A 19,948-nucleotide genomic window follows, 5' to 3' on the forward strand; every position below is an offset into this window, starting at 1 on the left:
GGTCAGCTTCCGCGTCATGTCCATGAACCAGTTCAGACATAAAAACAGTATACATGCGAGCTAGTTTCGGGTTAGTTTTGGAGATGTCTCGGTGCATCTCCAACGACATGTAATTTATCTCCAGTATCCATCCGCAGAGTGGGAGACTAGTCCACTATACAGATGCCGGATGTCGCCATTCACAAAAAAAACCGTTCCAACCCTACATCTATCCTACGGTGGTGGCCGACGTTCATGCCCTCGTCGTTCCCCATCTACCATCTCGATGAGCACCAACGATAAGATCAATAAATTGAAGTTACGGTCTTTGACGAGAAAGATATAACATGAGAGACGGACCGACCCACATGGGACACATGGTCATGTCGCCTCCCATGCCTTACTCATCCTCGGAGGAGTCCACGCCTTGTTCGTCGTTAGTGAACGTGAGGTCCACGATGAAAATGGTGGTTTTGCCGCTGTCGTCGTCCCACCGAGCCGCCAGATAGTTCATCGGTTGGGTGTAGGAGGCACAACTGGCGTTCTTCTTGTCCGCCTGCATGCAGCTGCACCTTCGTGACAGACATGAGCGGCGGCTTAAGTGCGGAGAGCCTTGTAGATTGCATGCTGCTCCACAACGAAGTTGAGGTTCACCGAGACCATGGCTGCCAAGGACGTTGATTTGGCCCTTCGCTAGGTGGTGCTGCTCTAGAAGAAACATGTTGTGCCATTGTTCCTCCTGCGCCTGCTGGAGCACCGACATAGGTGTCGGGGCAGGCTGCTCCTCCGTCATGGTGGCGTTGAGGTGCGCTTGTGACAACTCCATGGTGAAGCCGGCTGGCACAGGTGCCCGCTCCCGTGAGGTGTCGTCGGAGACCGTCTTCATCGTGGGGCCGTCCTTCTCCTCGGAGACCTCGGACGAGATGGCTAGCATGCTAGCTTCCATCCGTCTGGCTGACGGCTTTGTCAGGCGAACCCAAGAGCGGCCACCTCGTGCTTTATCTCCATCGAAATGCTCTCCCATAAAGTGTTGCCGTCTGCAGTCAATGCGAATGTGGTATGGCGCAAGGAAGGATGGTGTGGAGCGAGCAACTTGTATTGTGGTATGGAGTTAGCTGGACATGACTGGGGTTTAAATAGCGGATTTCGATGAGGCTAGGCGTACGGTTGCGGCAATGCGTGGCGTCGAAATGGCTTTCTCGACCGCGAGCATGCTTACTGGCGACATACAAACAACGAGGCACTGAATGAAGCGTGATAGATATTTGTCTCGTCCCGTCCAACAACACGTCTCCTACATTAATCTCCGGTTTATCAAAAAAAAAAAGAAAGGCGTCCAAACTATCGAACGGATCAAATACAGAACTTTTCAGGGTCCGAACCGTACCGTGCGATGAATTAAGAGTCGGCCTTGGAGATGGTTCACTATCGGGCGCCTGCCCTCTCCCTCCCCCCACGGCAAGGAGGGCTTCGTGCCGATGCAACCCCGTGAGTCGACTTCGGCCAAACTCCAACCGGCCACCATGGGAAGCACCTCCGCGATCAGAAAAAATGAAAGTCACGCTTCCCAAACCAATTTCAACACGCGCGTTGAAAGTTGAAACAAGTTACCGAGTGGCTTACAGGTGGATTCAACCCAAATCCGGACGCGACATAACCCGTGACGTCTCCGAACCATCATTCCATCATACAGTATATTTTTCTCCCCCGGTGCGTCAACTCGACGTTCCAACGCCTTTCCTGCCCCGTTTTAAACTACGGTCTGCGTTGTGCCTCCGTCCGTCACATGCTTACCAGTCAACTGTTGACGCGGACCCGTTTAATCCTGTGCGAATCGCGGAAGCCGCCTGTTGACCGCTGCTCCCTCGCTCGGCCCCACGCGGCAGCGAGCCCGGCCCGGTCCGCGCTCCCTCCCCACCAACCCACCTCACACCACTAATCAAAACCCGAGCGCTATAAAAGCGAGCGAGCGAGGAAGGAGAGGAGCGACGACGGCCCATCCACTCCAGAATCGCCCATCAATTTCAATCAGCCGAGGAGAAAAGGAAAGGAAAAGATAGAGAGGCGACGGCCGCGAAGCGCACGCAAATATCCTCCTCTGTCTGTCCAACCATCCTCTCCTCCTATCCTGCTAGCGGCGAGCCAGGACCGGCTGCCGGCGCGGCCATGCATAACAGGGCGGGCGGCGGCGGGGCGGGGGAGATCGTGGAGGCGGGAGAGAGGGTCGTGCCGCACAGCGGGCCTCTGGGCGGGAAGCGGTCCGCCATGCGCAAGAGCGCGCGGTTCGCCGAGTCCGTGTCGGCGCCGCTCACGGCGCCGCACGGGGCGCCGCGCGGCGGGGGCGGGAACGACGACGACGACGACTACGTGGAGATCACCCTGGACGTGAGGGACGACTCGGTGGCGGTGCACAGCGTGAAGCCGGCGGCGGGCGGGGAGGACTCGGACGTGAAGCTGCTGGCGCAGACGCTGGAGAAGCGCTCCTCCTCGTACGGCCAGGGCGTGCTCCGCAACGCCTCCACGCGGATCAAGCAGGTCTCGCAGGAGCTGCGGCGGCTCGCCTCCGTCAACCGCCGGGGGGGCGGCGGCGCCGGCGGCCCCGGCCGCGTCGACAAGTCCAAGTCCGCCGCCGCGCACGCGCTCAAGGGGCTCAAGTTCATCAGCCGCACCGACGGCTCCGCCGGCTGGCCCGCCGTCGAGAAGCGCTTCGACGACCTCGCCGAGAACGGCCTCCTCCACCGCTCCAAGTTCGGCAAGTGCATCGGTAACCACCTCGCCGCCCGACAACTCAACCTCTTCGTCTTGAATCAATCGAAATTATACTACTCGCTCCTTCGTTCATTCATGGTTGCTTAATAATTAATCGTCTATCAATCAAATCGATTTTGCAGGGATGAAGGAGCTGGCGTTCGCCGGCGAGCTGTTCGACGCGCTGGCGAGGCGGAGGAACATCGCCGGGGACAGCATCAGCAAGGCGGAGCTGCTCGAGTTCTGGGACCAGATCTCGGACACCAGCTTCGACAGCCGCCTGCAGACCTTCTTCGACATGTAAGCATTTATGAACATAAACCACCTGATTAATCACTTGACTACTCATACTTACAACCGTTCGTCCATTAACACGAACCACTTAATTATCTCGACTAGTAAATGAACCATCAATTCACAAATTAACGCCACTAATTAATCAACAAACAGGGTGGACAAGGACGCTGACGGCAGGATCACCGAGGAGGAGGTCAAAGAGGTTAGTCAGATTCCCACCTGTACTCTTTCACTCCTTCATTCATGTTCCGGCGTCCCTCCAAACTAAAATAGCCGATTTTTCGACGATAAGTGACTGTACTTGAATAGTACTTGCGACTTTCTCCTTCACCTGATTGCCATTGCTTGTCGGTGTCATCCACTACCACACGTTATGCCGACTTGGACGTGTCCTTGTCCTGCAAGTTCCCACTCACCAAACCAATCATCGCTAAATATTAGTATTTCGACATGCCTTCTCGTTGCACTATGGTTCATACCATCATTCATTATTATTGTATATACAATATGATATAATATTAAAAAAAATTAGTTGTGTACCACCTCAAGAGAATTGATAGTACGCATGACCCTTGCTATGATTCTCCCATTATAGGAGGTCTGATTAGTTGCCGATGATTGGCCTTCTAATTTGCGGTTATTCTGGCAATCTGGTCTGCAGATCATCACGCTGAGCGCGACGGCCAACAACCTTACAAAGGTCAAGGACCAGTCTGAGGAGTACGCCCGGCTCATCATGGAGGAGCTCGACCCCAACAACCTCGGCTACATCGAGGTGATTAAAATTCATAATGCCGTGGTTCTCCTGCCCTGTTTATGTGCAGCATTGGTCACCTGCTCTGTGTTTGCCGATGGTGGTGCTGCATGAAGCTAATTACAATGTTGCCGATCAATTCGCAGCTGTACAACCTGGAGATGCTGCTGCTGCAGGCGCCGAGCCAGTCCATGGCGATCGGAACGACCAACAGCCGCAACCTGAGCCAGATGCTGAGTCAGCACCTCCGGCCGACGGCGGAGCCCAACCCGCTCCGGCGGTGGTACCGCCGTGTCAGCTACTTCCTGGAGGACAACTGGCGCCGTTGCTGGGTGTTGTTACTCTGGTTCTGCATTTGCGTGGGCCTCTTCACATGGAAGTTCATGCAGTACCGGGAGCGTGCCGTGTTCAAGGTGATGGGCTACTGCGTGTGCGTGGCCAAGGGCGGCGCCGAGATGCTCAAGTTCAACATGGCGCTCATCCTGCTCCCCGTGTGCCGCAACACCATCACGTGGTTCCGCAACCGCACCGCCGCGGGCCGGTTCGTGCCGTTCGACGACAACATCAACTTCCACAAGGTGATCGCCGCGGGGATCTCGGTCGGCGCCGGGCTGCACATCATCTCCCATCTGACGTGCGACTTCCCGCGCCTGCTGCGCGCCACCGAGGAGGAGTACGAGCCCATGAAGCGGTTCTTCGGCGAGGAGCAGCCGCCCAACTACTGGTGGTTCGTCAAGGGCACGGAGGGGTGGACGGGGCTGGTGATGCTGGTGCTCATGGCCATCGCCTTCACGCTCGCCACGCCGTGGTTCCGCCGCGGCAGGCTCAGCCTCCCCAAGCCGCTCAACCGGCTCACCGGGTTCAACGCCTTCTGGTACTCGCACCACCTCTTCATCATCGTCTACGCGCTGCTCATTGTGCACGGGCACTTCCTCTACCTCACCAAGAAGTGGCAAAAGAAGTCGGTACGTAATTCTAATGCTTCACCGTGAACTGGTATATCTTAGTGGTGACACCTGACTGACATCTGTAAAATAAAAATGTAACGTGGAACTGCAGACGTGGATGTACCTGGCGGTGCCGATGATCCTGTACGCGTGCGAGCGTCTGACGCGGGCGCTGCGGTCGAGCGTGCGGCCGGTGAAGATACTCAAGGTGGCCGTGTACCCCGGCAACGTGCTGTCGCTGCACTTCTCCAAGCCCCAAGGGTTCAGGTACAAGAGCGGGCAGTACATCTTCGTCAACTGCGCCGCCGTCTCGCCATTCCAATGGTAATTACTCCCTACCAACTCTAATTATTGTATACTAGTACTCCTACTTAATTTAGATGAGCTCATCAAGGTCTTAATTAATTGTGCACCTGATGAAACGAACGTGAACATGGACGTGCAGGCACCCGTTCTCCATCACGTCGGCGCCACAGGACGACTACGTGAGCGTGCACATCAGGACGCTGGGCGACTGGACGCGGGAGCTGAAGAACGTCTTCTCCAAGGTCTGCCGGCCGCCGACGGAGGGCAAGAGCGGCCTGCTCCGGGCCGAGTACGACCGCGACGGCGCCATGTCCAACCCGAGGTGCTTTCTCTTTTCTCTTTCCTTTTTCCGTTGTGTTGACACCAAAACGGTTTCCGGCTGGAAATTTTGTTCTGTGTGCGGTGCGGTGCGGTCCGGTCCGGTCCCCTTTGGCGTGGTCCAATCTGCTGGCCAGCCTAACGTGTGGACTGAAAGGGACGCGCATTGCTGGGTCGGGTCGTAACACCCAAACCGGTCTCTGCCTCTCTCCTCAGTGGTCAGGCGGTAGGTGGTGGATGACCACCAACGCGTACACACACACACACACATGCCTACCCCGTGCGGCTTGTTTCAAAGATTCTAGTAGTACTATATATTGAGCTCAGCTCAATTAGAGAAATTTATTACACTCCCTCTGATCCATATTAACTGTCGCTGATTTAGTACGATAAAATTGGGATATATGCTCCTTAATCCCCCCAAAAGAGAAAATTATACTAGTGTATACCTGTAATGTTAAGTACATAAAATATCGTCGTAAATATGTTCGGTATTGTACATGTAGATATATATGTTTCTTCAAGAAATTCAACTTCTGAAATAGAGATGTGTGCACTATATATTGTGTAACTGAGGGAGTAGTAGTCTTTAGTACTACAAGTCGTTAGCCGTCTCCTCTTGACTTCTTTTTTTCTCTCTCGGAACTTAGAATAGAGAGCAAATTTTGCATGGACCAACTAAGATACAACTGTCATGCTTCTGCCTGTTTCTTACGTTAAACATCCACGTACAGTCGAGACCGGAGTCGGTTGTTTCACATGGCAAAGTCTCTGCTTAGTAGTTTTGACCTCTACAAGATCGATGCGTGATCTTTGTCATTGGTCTGCATAGCAGCCATATTATGGCTGATTCAGTTTTGGTTAGGATAAGGCGCAACTCACGGGTGGGTGGAGAAATGACTGGCAAAGTGGCAAGACCCACTTGATTAGTGGAGGATTGCCGGCCATCAGTTGAGGATACAATAAGAGCAGTCATGTGGAGGGAAAGAACATTCTCCCTTCCGGTTGTTGCATCATTGCTTAAACAAATATGTATGCTATCAACGTGCTTTCCCCCATGTGATTGGTGTGTTGATCATGTCAATCGGTTTTAACACAAATAGTACTAAATTACTGCAAACTAATGTAATCTTACAAAATGTGATTGTGCTGCAGCTTCCCGAAGGTGCTGATCGACGGGCCGTACGGCGCGCCCGCGCAGGACTACAAGCAATACGACATAGTGCTGCTGGTGGGGCTGGGCATCGGGGCCACGCCCATGATCTCCATCATCAAGGACATCATCAACAACATGAAGCGGCTCGAAGGTGACGTTGAGTCTGGCAACCCCGGGGATGCAAGCACTTCGACGTCGTTCCGGACCCGACGCGCTTACTTCTACTGGGTGACACGGGAGCAAGGCTCCTTTGAGTGGTTCCGCGGCGTCATGGACGAGATAGCTGAGTCGGACAAGAAGGGTGTCATCGAGCTTCATAACTACTGCACCAGTGTCTACGAGGACGGGGATGCCCGGTCCGCGCTCATTGCCATGCTCCAGTCCCTCAACCATGCCAAGAACGGCGTCGACATCGTCTCCGGCACCCGTGTCAAGACCCACTTTGCCCGACCAAATTGGCGCAACGTCTACAAGCGTATCGCCCTCAACCACCGTGAACAGCGTGTCGGTAAGTACCAAACTCACTTTGTTTCACACATCCATGCTCAATCTGTTGGCAGCATAACTGGCATGCTCGGGAAGTTGCATATCATGGACACCACGTTAAGTTTCACGCTTTCTCGGTAGTTTCTTGACACATGCATGGTCAAAATTGGGTCCGAGAGACTGTGAAAGTCGATATCGATTTGGTTTACGCTTGTACGACTTCTCCTCCTATGGGTCGCTGTGAGGGGAACTTCCTGCCAGACTTGGTGCTAGTCTGAACCTCGAGTGTATAGCGATGGCCTAACTTTCTATGGAGAACCCGGGTTGACAAGGACATGCATGATCCTTGTCAGGATCGGAGGTGTATGTGTTCAACTTGAACTGGCATGGATAGGGAGTAGTCAAGGTTGAACCAACCAATTACTGTTGCTTGCTGATAGCTACACCCAACAGTAAATGCTGAGCACATAAAGCCATTCCATTGTTGAACCAAATTTTGGGAGTGGTATGCAAAATTAAGCAGCGGATAGGTATGCCACATGTTAGGTGTCAACCCATCATTGTTACTTGCTGATGGCTGCAACCACTAAAGAAATTTTGACCAGTCTAAAGTCTAGATAGAACTATCAATTAATATATGCATGAAGTATCTCAAATTCCTCACAATAAATTAATTGACCTCAGTATACACACATAAGATTCTTATAATCCATCAATGAGCCCATGCTCATCCACTCCCTGATGTACAGTAACTTCAAATTGTCCATCAATTTTGCACACTTGTAGCGCACTTCGGCATCTTCAGAATAAAATAAATCAGCATTTTTTTTAATTACTGCTCATGTCGGGTGTGGACAAGCTTGGGCGCCAAGACGTCATCCTCAAATATTCTCCCTTAACTAACTTGGTCATATACTCATATTAGGCAAGGCATGATCTTAACGCTTCAACCTTTACCACTCAGGTTTAACGGCAAACATAATAGGGTTATGTAAGAAGGCTATAGGAGTACCCATAGACAACATATCAATGTGATATAGCCAGCAGCCCGCTCTGTTATTATTCTTTTCTTGCTCTAAGGATTACATGATCGATTAATCAACACTGTTATGGACACACATAGCGTTTACTTTACTGAATTGGTATTTACTCTATGATTCTTGGATATCACAGGAGTATTCTACTGCGGTGCACCGGTGCTAACAAAGGAGCTGCGTGAGCTTGCACAAGATTTCTCGAGAAAGACAAACACAAAATTCGAGTTCCACAAGGAGAATTTTTAACTTCTGTAGACAAACCAGCCACAAGTTCTTTTTGCGGAAAGTGTGTTAATTCAGTACATAGCAAGTTCTTATACTCATGAGTAGAGCTACTAGATCAAAGGAGGTATTGAATGTGTTGATTTAGTACATGGCAAGTCTTGTACTTATGAGTTATGGAAAGTAGAGGGACTAGATAAAAGTAGGTGTTGGTTGATTATGGCAAGTTTGATCAGATTTCGTCAACTTTGCCTAGAAGAATAATAATACACTTAAGCAGTGTGGAAGTTACATGCACATAATTTGCACCTTTCTGAATCAACATCCGTGATCAGTATACAGTCTGATCAATGTTCTAATCAATCTCCGTGCTTAACTGAAGTGCAGTGCGAATTTTGTGCTAATTAATGTGCAAACCATCCAGCGAATGTTGGAAGCAGGAATTCCTTCAGAGTTCCAACGAAATCCCAGTGCGAATTTTGCGCTAATCGCGCTGCAAATCAGCGAGCAAATGTTGGAAGCAGGAATTCCTTCAGAGTTCCAACGAAATGCATATTTTGCTCTTCCAAATTGGAGCCAAACAGAGTTTTAATTTCTTTTGAATTACGGTTGAACCTCAAATGTGTTGGTGTCACCAAGTGGTCAGCTTGGTATAAGCTATCAACAAAAATTGCAATGTGTTGGTGTCGTGTAACCATGGAAGAAAGGTGTAGAAATATATGGCTACTTTCGCGTGGTTCGATCCGCTTAACTGCAACCCTTCCAAGTTGAAGTAAATAAGAAACAAAAAGACTTGCACATTATGATGATGATTTCACTTTGTTCACTCATTTTCAACTGACAATTACAGATTTACAAGGACATCCTCCTTACACATAGTCCGAATTGCGCTTACTAAAAACTCATCCCATCGTTGAACCCAGCGTCATAGGCGGCATCAGACTCCAAGTCACCGAGCATCATCCCGCCAACCACGCCGCCGAGGAGCCCGAGGCCTAGGCCCATTCCCATCCCTCCCGCGTGCCTTGCCGGTGCAGCCATAGTTGCTGGTGCATACCCATACATTGTTGCCGGTGCCGGAGCGGTGTTATACATGTACGGTGGTGGAGACGCACGCCCATATGGCTGTGGTGGATACACTGCATTTGGGTATGAAAATGTGGCATGTGGTTGCGGGTATGCGGTGATGGGCACCATGGGTTTGGGCATTGCCACCTCAGAGTCCCAAGAGTAGTTGACATACTGGCCTTGTTTGCTCCCTGTAGCGCTTGTTGAAGAAGCTCTGACGTCGGTGAACTTGTAGCTGAAGTAGAGAACACCGTGGGCACGACCAGACATTGGTCGCCGCACTTGGTAGCTCATAGTATTTTCGATATTTCCATTACCTGTGCCGGCCAGAAGATCATTAAGGGGCACAAATACTTCACCAACGTCACGGTGGCCGAAGAAAAAAGCCTCTGAGCGTAGCAACACATGTAGGGCGAGCCCGCGAGTATCAACACATGCAGGGATCGGCAAGTGGAGCATGGCATTCCATGTGGGATTTTGGCCATTGTTGTGGTCGACGTGGGTGCCATGGGTAGGCATGAGGGAGTCAGCCCCGGAGATGGAGGCAACGGCATAAACCCGCATCCGGGAGAAGAATGTCACCTTCTTGAGATCGCTCGCTGAGATCAGCGTTACCTCAAGATTCTTGTATGCCATGGCCGACGTCGCCAGGAATCAAGATGGTTGAGGGATGTTGGACTAGGAGGAGGGGAGGAGGAGGAACCTTTTTTGGAAATGTCCCCTCAACTTCAAAAATTGGTGTGGTGTTACTACTTAAAGGGAAGTGGCTATGGTTGGCATGCCATTCAAACCAAAGCTAATAATAGATTAGATTAGTGGCTCAACACTCCATTTAGGTGTTATTTCTGTGTGGCCCGGCGTTCATCTTGCACCTCAAAATGCAATCACTTGTTATCGAATATGTCTAAATTAAGCAATCACTCTTACTCCGCACTAATCTGAAACCCACTTTAATCAACATTAATGCAATACCCATGAATGTACTAGTATCACTTTGAGCATGTATAGAGCAGTATTTTTTACAACAGTGACCTTGAGGAGCTGCGCTGCAAGATCTCCTATGCTACTCTCCCGGTGGTGGTGAGAGGTGACTTCAACCTCATCCGTTGTGTCCAAGACAAGAATAATGGCCGGATGAACTTTCCTCGCATGCAGCTCTTCAATGACTGCATCGCGGACCTCGGCCTACATGAGCAGGTTGGCGCCAGATTTACCAGGACCAACCGTCAGGCGAACCCGACAATGTCGGTTTTGGACCTAGTCTCCGTGGACCCGGAGTGGGAACTCAAATGCCCCCTTGCCTCCCTTCGGGCCCTAACCACTACTGGAAACAGATAATTTGCCATGTGCCTAATCTTTGCCGTACGATGGCGGTCGGCAAAGAACTTCTTTGCCGTCAGCTTACACGTGGCACACGGCAAAGAGGAGGCTCATGGCATAGAGATGGTTTGCCATCTACCTTTTATTTACGTCAGCTGGCAGATGGCAAAGGACACAAAGGCAGACGGCAAAGAGGCGCCAGCCCTTTGCCATCTGCTGACAGAAGGCAAACAAAAACAAGGCTGACGGCAAAGGGCTGGATTCCCCTCTTGATTAACGGCCGTCTCCACCCCCACATCCCCACCTCTTTGCCGTCTGCTTCCAGGCATCTGTGCCGTCAGCTTGATACATGGCGGACGGCAAAGAGGACGGCTACTAACGCCCCCAATCTGCCTTCTCCCCCGATTCCCACTCTTTCTCTCCCTAATCCGCCTCTCCTCCCCGTGCCGCCACACCACCACCACCGCGTCGTCCCCTCATGGTGGCTCCCCCTCCACCGGAGTCAAAATCGCCCCCCGCTACAAGGTCCCCCGCGTACGGGGCGGCTACCCCCGCGCCGCACCTCCGCCCCTGCTCGCCCCACCGACTCCGGCCCGATCCGCCGAGCCCTCCCCCTCCCCCGCGCGCCGGCAGTCGAAGCACAGATCGCGCAGGTGCGTCTCTTTCCTCCGTGGCCGAATCTGACAAGCCCCCCTTGCGTTCGAGCAGCGCTCGGAAGTAGCCGTGAGACGAGTTGTTTCGCCCGCCGCGGCCCGTGGCCATGGATCTCCCGCCGCACGAACCTCAACAAGGTCCGCTCCCGGAGCCCACCAACCACATCCACAAGGACGAGTGTTGCGTCTCCTTCGACACCCCGGTAAGCCACCCGCCCCCCTCCCCTCCATCTCCACGCTCTGTCTCGATTGCGGCTGCTAGGGTCTGACGCGCGGCGCCTCTCCGTGTGCGTGCTTCGCAGAGGTCGGAGGGCGGGCTGTACGTGGACATGAACTCGTTCCTGGGGTTCGGGAGGGAGCACGTCGCGTGGAACTTCGAGAAGTCGGAGAACCCCGTGTACCTCCACATCGTGCAGCGCCGGAAGCCGGAGCCCGATGAGACAGGTCACCCGCTGAAGAAGCCAACCCTGCTCGCCATCGGTATGACAGACTTGCAGCTCATAGAACCGCGTGTTTGTATCGTCTCCTACTTCTATTCGTTCATGGCATGTGGCCTATGTGATTGCCATGCTTTGATTGACAATGTAATTGCCTCTGTCAATAACGATGATGGAAAAAACATTATCTCTGGATCCACACCAGTGTGTTCTTCTGGAGCAGTTTCGACATGTAGAATAGTATGTGAAGTACACACGGTATGATATTTCGTTGCAGCTTATGATTACAAGTGATTTACTATTTCTTCGAAGAACGTCCATCACATCCAGATTTTTGTATTCGTGCTTGACCAGTCGCCATGGAAATTGTTCTGCAAGGCGCCGCGCTAGTGCTGTCAGGGCGGAAGAACCCGTGGAATTACATTAGATATTCGCTGATTTGAGGGCGCCGGTACCTTTTTTTTGTTGGAGACCAAAAATTAACAAAGAGAAAATCCCATGCAGTAAATAATTAGTTCAGGTATCGCACTTGCGTCCGTGTTGTTTATCCTAGTATGACTAGCCTTTGGTGTTTTGTGCACCTAAGGCTAAGATTTTTTCTTAGTAACTTTTTTGTGAAATCACATGTAAGATTATCCTGCGAGGGTATATAAGCTGAAAAGGGGACGAAAACCTGCATGCTCAATAGAATCTTAAGGATTTTGCTACAATAGGTGGAATACATGACACCACGACCGATTAAAGGAGCCATTGTCCTAGCTCTGACATGCTCGGTGATCTGTATTGCTCTTGCTGTAGGATTTGTTGGTTCTTTTCCAGCAGATTGTACTTTCCGTGAATATCTTCGCTTTTCGCATGTCCAAAGAAAAACTCTGTGATCCGCAGAGTTGTGAATATGAATGTTGAGACGCAAATCTTACGCTTAACAAGATAATGATCTGAAAACGCGTCGAGTAGTGAAGATTGCTTTAGATAGGTAAGCATGGTATATCCCTGTTTGGCTGATGATTCTGGGCATATCTCTCTGATGCAGGGTAAGCATGTATATTCGAGTCAAGCGGAACAAGACTACCTACTTCATACAGTGTGATCCAACAGAGACAATTTTGAATATCAAACAGAAGTTGCAGTCGATAACAGACCACCCTCCTAATAACCAGAGGTTGATCTTGTTGGCTACCAACAATATATTGGATGACTCCAAGACGCTGGCTGATCAAAAGGTACGAATATATATTACTTGTTGGAGAACACATTTGCCGAGTATTCAGTATTCACAAAGGGAATAATATTCTGTAAGCATGGTACAATTTGATTCGTGTAACCTTAGTTTATTAATTATATTTGCAGATCAAAGACACCAACTGCTTCTTTTGTACGAAGTGTCTTTATGAAGAATAATTCTTGTTACTATTTTCTATGGTACATGATAGACAATCATTCTCCAACGACAATCGAAATATGTTTTACAAAACTGTCGGTTCAACAAATTGAATTTTTCTATGCTTTCTTGCTCTCTGTATCCATTGAGTCACACAGACCGCTGAATCAATTGTTGACCCAATTTTTGGTTTTTTGTTGTTTTCTTTGTTTCTGAACCATATTATTATATGGTTTAGTTTGGTAGAAGTGTGAGATTTTAACTATTCCTTTTGCCGTTCCCAATGACCGACTGATGTGCTATACATAAATGTCATGAGAGACAATCATTTATTTGTCTGCTATTTTCGATTCATGTTGCTTGGCTAACATATAAAGTGCAATGTGGTGAAGCTATTGAATCAGAACCAGATCGAAAGGCTTTGTTTTCGTTACTCTTTAACGGGTTGCTAATGTATATTCAGTTTAAATTGCTTGCACTATGAATGCCGGAGGAACGCGCGGGGTAATATCTAGTTTAATATGTTTAGATGCATCATATATGTTAGTATTTTTGACTCTTGCATTACACTTGCAACATATCTTCCTAAAATCTACTCTTTAGATGCATCATATATGTTAATATTTTTTACTGCAAGTTTTAAATCAAATAGTGATAATAATTAGTGTTTTCTTCTTCTTCTTCTAACTTTCTTAATTACTCTCAGTTAATATACATTCATGTTCTAATTGTATTTCAGTAGTAACCTGGGCCTATTTCAGCAGCTTTTTTTTACTATATCAGATTGTTTAAATAACCTATGTCTGACCTGCAAGATAAGTCCAGCTGGTGGCGTTGATTCTAGCTAATGAATCTGTAATTTTGTTTGGTCTGAGATCTATTTTGCTCAATGAATTTTTATATGAATGAATCACACTATCAATTGGTTTGTTACTAACGCCTATCGGAGTGACTAACTGATTATTGCTTTGATGCAACAGAGTTTGCGATGGAATGGGCGCTTCCTGAGGTATCCTCCTACGCCGTGTGACAATGGTGGATGACGACATCAGTTACAAAACCCCAATGTTGAGCTCCTCTCCCTGCTCCATTACGGTTTATTATGTGGTGCTTGCTTGTAGAGTAAATGATCTGGGGATAGCTATATATAGACGTGTTTGTTGTTGTTAAATGATCTTGTGGTTAATTAGAATTCTACTCCTCAATTGATGATATGTTATTGCTATGATTCCTAATTCAGTTAGTGCTCTAAGTGGTTAACTAAACTTTTAAATTTCAGCTATTCAAATCATATTGAACTAAATAATCCTTCTGCACTACTTGCCGCAACACTTCTGTTTATTTTTTGGTATTAAGACATGATTGGTTGGTCTATTTGATAAGATTTCTGGGCCAAAAAACAGCCCAAACGTACTTGAAGCTACACTTCTGTTTATAATGTCCTTGTACCATGTTTTGTTTCCTTCCTGGAGATGGTATGGTCTAAGTGATGCTCGTATGGTAAATTGTGTGGTTCCTTGTAATCATTTTGTGCACATGGAAGATTTTGTAGTATCGATTGTTAAATGTGCTTCGTAAAAATCAAAATGCGAATGTTAGTATTTTTTACTGAAAGTTCTAAATCGAATAGTGATAATAGTTAGTCTTTTCTTCTTCTTCTTCTTCTAACTTCCTTAATTAATCCTATTTTTGCAGATTTTATTCATTTCATGGAAGCTTGGATCGATGGACTGTTAGTGTTTAGTTTTTTTCATTTGTGTTGACGAACAATGTAAAACTTATGTATGTATATGTAGATGAACTATGTGAAACTATGTATTGTGCTAGCCTATGTGTTCTCTAGATTGTTAAATATTTCGTGATGATGTTGGGAATATATATGCTCTAAAATATATGTGTTGAAGATGTTTGAAACTATATGCGGTTGAAAATGTGATATAAAAATGCAGGAAAATAATAGAAAACAGACAAAAAACATGAGCAATACAGGCTCTTTGCCATCTGCAAGCAGATGGCAAAGCCCTTTGCCATCAGCCAGCAGATGGCAAAGGGCTCTCGGCAGACGGCAAAGGCTCTACAGGGCCTCGGCTGCACAGAGGGGTTGGGTGCCCCCTTTGCCGTCAGCCCCCTCATGGCAAAGGGGGGAGGGCAGACGGCAAAGGGGGGAATCTGCCCCCTCTCTCTCCCCTCTTTGCCGTCTGCCCCCACATGGCAAAGGGGGGAAGGCAGACGGCAAAGAGAGGAGGCCTGCCGTTAACACTTAACGGGGACGTTGCAATATGTGCCGTCCCATTTATTTTGCCGTCTGCCCCCTCATGGCAAAGATTCTTTGCCGTCCGCTTTGAGAAAGGAGACGACAAAGAACCTCTTCACCGGATTTTTTTTTGTCGTCTACTTTGTCGTCAGCTCACCGACGGCAAAGCCTTTGCCGTCCGTGGTTGCACCCTTTGCCGTCCGCCTTGGCCGACGGCAAATTTCTGAATTTCAGTAGTGAACCCACATTGGATCGGATCACGCTCCCCTTCTGCTCTCCTCGGAGAACGATAGACTCCCTCCACCGCAGAGATTCCGGTTCGAGTCCTTCTGGCTCAGTCAGGCCGGTTTTGCTGATGCACTGCGGGCACACTGGGTGGCCGCGTGGAGCGCCCCTCAACGATCTATCTTCGTCGTTGACTCCTGGCAACTCTGTCCTAAGCTCTCCCGCCAGTTTATGAAGGGTCGGGGGGCCAACCTGGGGCGCAATCTCCGTGAGCGGAAGAAGTCGCTCCTCGATTCCATCTAGGCCCTGAACCTTCGGGCCGAATCCTCGGACTGACTACGGACGAGTGGATCATCCGCTACGACCTTGAGGATTAGCTGGCGGTGATCCACTCTGATGAGGAGGTGTTCTGGCGATTGCGAACACCGCATACTTCCACGTGATTGCGAATGGCCGTCGTCGCTGCAACTCCATCTCCCTCCTTTGGGAGGGGGAGACCCTTCTCCAGTGCCCTTCTGAGATCCGCTTCCACGTAGATGGTTTTTTCAAAGCTCTATTCTCGCCATCCCCTCAGGGAGGGATGTCACTCGCCCAGTCTTTCTGGGATATTACCCAGCGCGTCTCAACCACGGAAAACGCGGCGCTCACCGTGCCATTCTCGGAGGACGAGGTCTGGGCGGCCATCAAGGGTATAAACCCTGCCTCCGTTCCTGGATCAGATGGCCTCCCGATGAAGTTCTTCCACACTTTCTGGGATGTGATCAAGCCGGAGGTGATGGCTCTATTCGAGGAATTCTATGTTGGATCCATTGACCTCTCTCGTCCCAACTTTGGGAACATTACCCTTATTCCCAAGGTGACGGGGGTGTTGGAAATATGCCCTAGAGGCAATAATAAATTGGTTATTATTATATTTCCTTGTTCATGATAATCATTTATCATCCATGCTAGAATTGTATTGGTTGGAAACTCAAATACATGTGTGGATACATAGACAACACATTGCCCCTAGTAAGCCTCTAATTGACTAGCTCGTTTATCAAAGATGGTCAAGGTTTCCTGGCCATAGACAAGCGTTGTCACTTGATAAAGGATCACATCATTAGGAGAATGATGTGATGGACAAGACCCAAACTATGAACGTAGCATATGATCGTGTCAGTTTATTGCTACTGTTTTCTGCATGTCAATGTATCTGTTCCTATGACCATGAGATCATGCAACTCCCGGACACTGGAGGAATACCTTGTGTGTATCAAACATTGCAACGTTACTGGGTGACTATAAAGGTGCTCTAGAGGTATCTCCGAAGGTGTCTGTTGGGTTAGCGTGGATCAAGACTGGGATTTTTCACTCCGTGTGACGGAGAGGTATCTCGGGACCCACTCGGTAATACAACATCACAACTAGCCTTGCAAGCAATGTGACTAAGAAGTTAGTCACGGGATTTTGTATTACGGAACGAGTAAAGAGACTTGCCGGTAACGAGATTGAACTAGGTGTGAAGATACCGTCGATCGAATCTCGGGCAAGTAACATACCGAAGGACAAAGGGAACAACATACAAGATTAACTGAATCCTTGACATAGAGGTTCAACTGATAGAGATCTTCATAGAATATGTAGGAGCCAATATGGGCATCCAGGTCCCACTATTGGTTATTGACCGGGGAGTGTCTCAGGTCGTGTCTGCATAGTTTTCGAACCCACATGTTCTGCACACTTAAGGTTCGGTGACTTTTCGGTATAGTTGAGTTATAGGTGTTGGTGAACGAAGGTTGTTGAGAGTCCCAGATGAGATCCCGAACATCACGAGGAGCTCCAGAGGTAAATATTGATATATAGGAAGTCCTGTTTTGGTCATCGGAAAAGTTTCGGGCTCATTGATATTGTACCGGGAGTGCCGGGAGGGTATAGGGGGACCACCGGGAGGGGTGTGATGACCCAAGAGCCTTATGGGCTGTGAGAGCAGGTGGACCATCCCCTGGTGGGCTGGCAGAAGCCTCTCTCAAAAGCCCATGCGGCTAGGAGTGGAGATAAAAGGCAAAAGTCCTTTAAAAGGAAAGGAAGGAGGAGTCCTCCCAAAGTAGTCCACCTCGCTTGTGGGAAGGTGGACTCTTCCTTGTAGGGTTCGTCCGACCCCTTCTCCTTTGAGTAGGGGCCAAGGCTGCCTCCTCTCCCCTCCTCCTATATATACTAGAGGTTTTGAGGGTTTCGAGATACAGAAATCAGCCACGGCTGCCTCTCTCTCCCTCTAGATTTGTTTCTCCTCTAGTCTAGTTTGGCAGTGCTTAGGCGAAGCCCTGCTGGATTAGTTCACCACCACCACCACCACGCCGCCGTGCTGGAGAACTCATCTACCTCTCTGCCCCTCTTGCTGGATCAAGAAGGCGGTGATCGTCATCGAGTTGTACGTGTGTTGAACGCAGAGGTGCCATCCGTTCGGCACTAGATCGGGACGGATCGTGATGGGATCGCGAGACGGACTGTGATGAGATCACTGGACGGGCTGCGATTTGGATCGCGAAGATGTTCCACTACATCAACCGCGTTATATACGCTTCAGCTTAGGGATCTACAAGGGTATGTAGATTCACTCTCCCCTCTCGTAGATGATCATCACCATGGATAGGTGTTGCGTGTGCGTGCGATTTTTTTTGTTTCCCATGCAACGTTCCCCAACCGGGGGCCTCCGACATCCGCCAGTTCAGGTCGATCACGGTGATCAACGCGATCTTTTGTATCTTGGCTAAGGGTTCGCCAATAGGGTGACCCTGCTGGCTGACCGTATTACCCATCCTAATCAATGGGCCTTCATCCAAGGCCGATTCATCCTGGATGGGGTCTCGGTCCTTCATGAGGTACTGCACGAGGTGCGCATTAGGTGACAACGTGCGGTCTTCCTGAAGATCGACTTCCACAAGGCCTATGATACCATGTCGTTGGCCTTTCTCCGCGAAGTGCTCCTGCGGAAGGGCTTTGATGACGGTGGGTGACACGCGTTATGCAGATGGTCTCATCTGGCCGGACCGTCATTAATATCAATGGGGAGGATGGCCCATATTCGGCACCAAGTGTGGGGTCCGGCAAGGCGATTCGTTCTCCCCCTTCTTGTTCAACATGGTGGTTGACGCCCTTGCCAACATTCTTGACAAGGCCAATGCGGCCGACCATATTGAGGGTGTTGTGCCTCATCTCGTAGGAGGGCGAGGGGTCTCCCTCCAGCAATATGCCGATGACACCATTATCATGGTGGAGGGATCGGAGGATGAAATAATCAACCTCAAATTCCTCCTCCTATGCTTCCAACAGATGTGGGGGCTCAAGATCAACTTCGACAAAGTGAAGTGATGGTCTTTGGCTACTCGCCCGATGAGGCCTATATCATCGCCGACCGCCTTAACTGCCAGCTTGGGCACTTCCCCTCCTCCTACCTAGGGATTCCCACTAGTGAAGCGCGCCTCTCCGTCGCTGACCTGAGGCCGACAGTGTCTAGGCTCCAACACCGGATTGAACCTTGCCAAGGCCGGTGGCTGTCCAAGGCGGCCAGAACAGTGCTCATCAACTCCTCCCTATCCAACCTTCTCATTTTTGTGATGAGCTTCTACAGTCTCCATGAGACCTTGTACCACTTGTGACGCCCTCGATTTGATCGTACGCTAATCATACATGCAAATGCGTACGACCAAGCTCAAGGACTCACGAGAAGATATCACAACACAACTCTAGACACAAATAAAACATACAAGCTTCATATTACAAGCCAGGGGTCTCGAGGTCTAGAATACAGAAGCTCGAGAAACACACGAGTCAGTGGAAGCAACAAATATCTGAGTACAGACATAAAACATGAGGTGCCTTAGAGAAGGCTAATACAAAAGATACAACGATCGAACGAGGCGAGGCCTCCTGCCTGGGAGCCTCCTAACTACTCCTGGTCTTCAACGGCATCCACGTAGAAGTAGGAACCGTCGGGGTAGCAGTCGTCATCGGCGGGATACTCCATCTCCAGCGCTCCATCATCTGGTCGCAGCAACGGACACGGGAAAAAGGAGGAGCAAAGCAACGGTGAGTACTCATCCAAAGTACTCGCAAGACTGACATCAGAACTATGCTAAGTATGCATCAGTATCAAAGGAAAGGGGTTTATATGTGGACTGACTACAGCAATGCGAGAAAGAGAGAGAAGGGGTGTGCACTAGTTATTTCGCTTATTGGCCTTTGACTAAACGTCCTTGTTGGACACACACACAAAATAAGGGAGCAACTAACTAAGGGGTATCCGATCAATTTTGGCGCTCCTTTGATATTTTATTTTATATTTTCTTGTATGTGTTTTTGGAGATTTTTTCAAAAAAAT

The 19,948-nt window shown here is 49.4% G+C and overlaps 2 protein-coding genes across 2 annotated transcripts; one reads left to right on the forward strand and one right to left on the reverse strand.

Moving 5' to 3' along the window:
* The first annotated feature begins 1,949 nt into the window (after positions 1-1,949).
* LOC123449767 (respiratory burst oxidase homolog protein B-like) lies at positions 1,950-8,547 on the forward strand. Its single transcript, XM_045127091.1, has 9 exons — positions 1,950-2,743; positions 2,871-3,027; positions 3,178-3,226; positions 3,686-3,799; positions 3,925-4,743; positions 4,838-5,049; positions 5,171-5,353; positions 6,505-7,013; positions 8,165-8,547. Exons 1-9 carry the CDS (start codon positions 2,146-2,148, stop codon positions 8,272-8,274), a joined length of 2,751 nt encoding a protein of 916 aa, XP_044983026.1. The 5' UTR covers positions 1,950-2,145; the 3' UTR covers positions 8,275-8,547.
* Positions 8,548-9,027: 480 nt separating this feature from the next.
* On the reverse strand, positions 9,028-10,036 carry LOC123449768 (protein SRC2-like). Its single transcript, XM_045127092.1, has one exon. The coding sequence runs from the start codon at positions 9,952-9,954 to the stop codon at positions 9,145-9,147; it is 810 nt and encodes a 269-aa protein (XP_044983027.1). The 5' UTR covers positions 9,955-10,036; the 3' UTR covers positions 9,028-9,144.
* Between the last annotated feature and the right edge of the window lie 9,912 nt (positions 10,037-19,948).

This window comes from Hordeum vulgare, chromosome 4H (genome assembly GCF_904849725.1).
Source record: "Hordeum vulgare subsp. vulgare chromosome 4H, MorexV3_pseudomolecules_assembly, whole genome shotgun sequence".
NCBI lineage: Eukaryota > Viridiplantae > Streptophyta > Magnoliopsida > Poales > Poaceae > Hordeum > Hordeum vulgare.

What these genes read in the sequence shown, in the direction of transcription:
- LOC123449767 (XM_045127091.1), top strand. Translation starts at nt 2,146, where the DNA reads ATGCATAACAGGGCGGGCGGCGGCGGGGCGGGGGAGATCGTGGAGGCG. An exon ending in CTGCAGACCTTCTTCGACAT is followed by an intron (nt 3,028 to 3,177) that starts GTAAGCATTTAT and finishes ATCAACAAACAG; the next exon opens with GGTGGACAAGGACGCTGACG. An exon ending in GGCGCCATGTCCAACCCGAG is followed by an intron (nt 5,354 to 6,504) that starts GTGCTTTCTCTT and finishes ATTGTGCTGCAG; the next exon opens with CTTCCCGAAGGTGCTGATCG.
- LOC123449768 (XM_045127092.1), bottom strand. Translation starts at nt 9,954, where the DNA reads ATGGCATACAAGAATCTTGAGGTAACGCTGATCTCAGCGAGCGATCTC.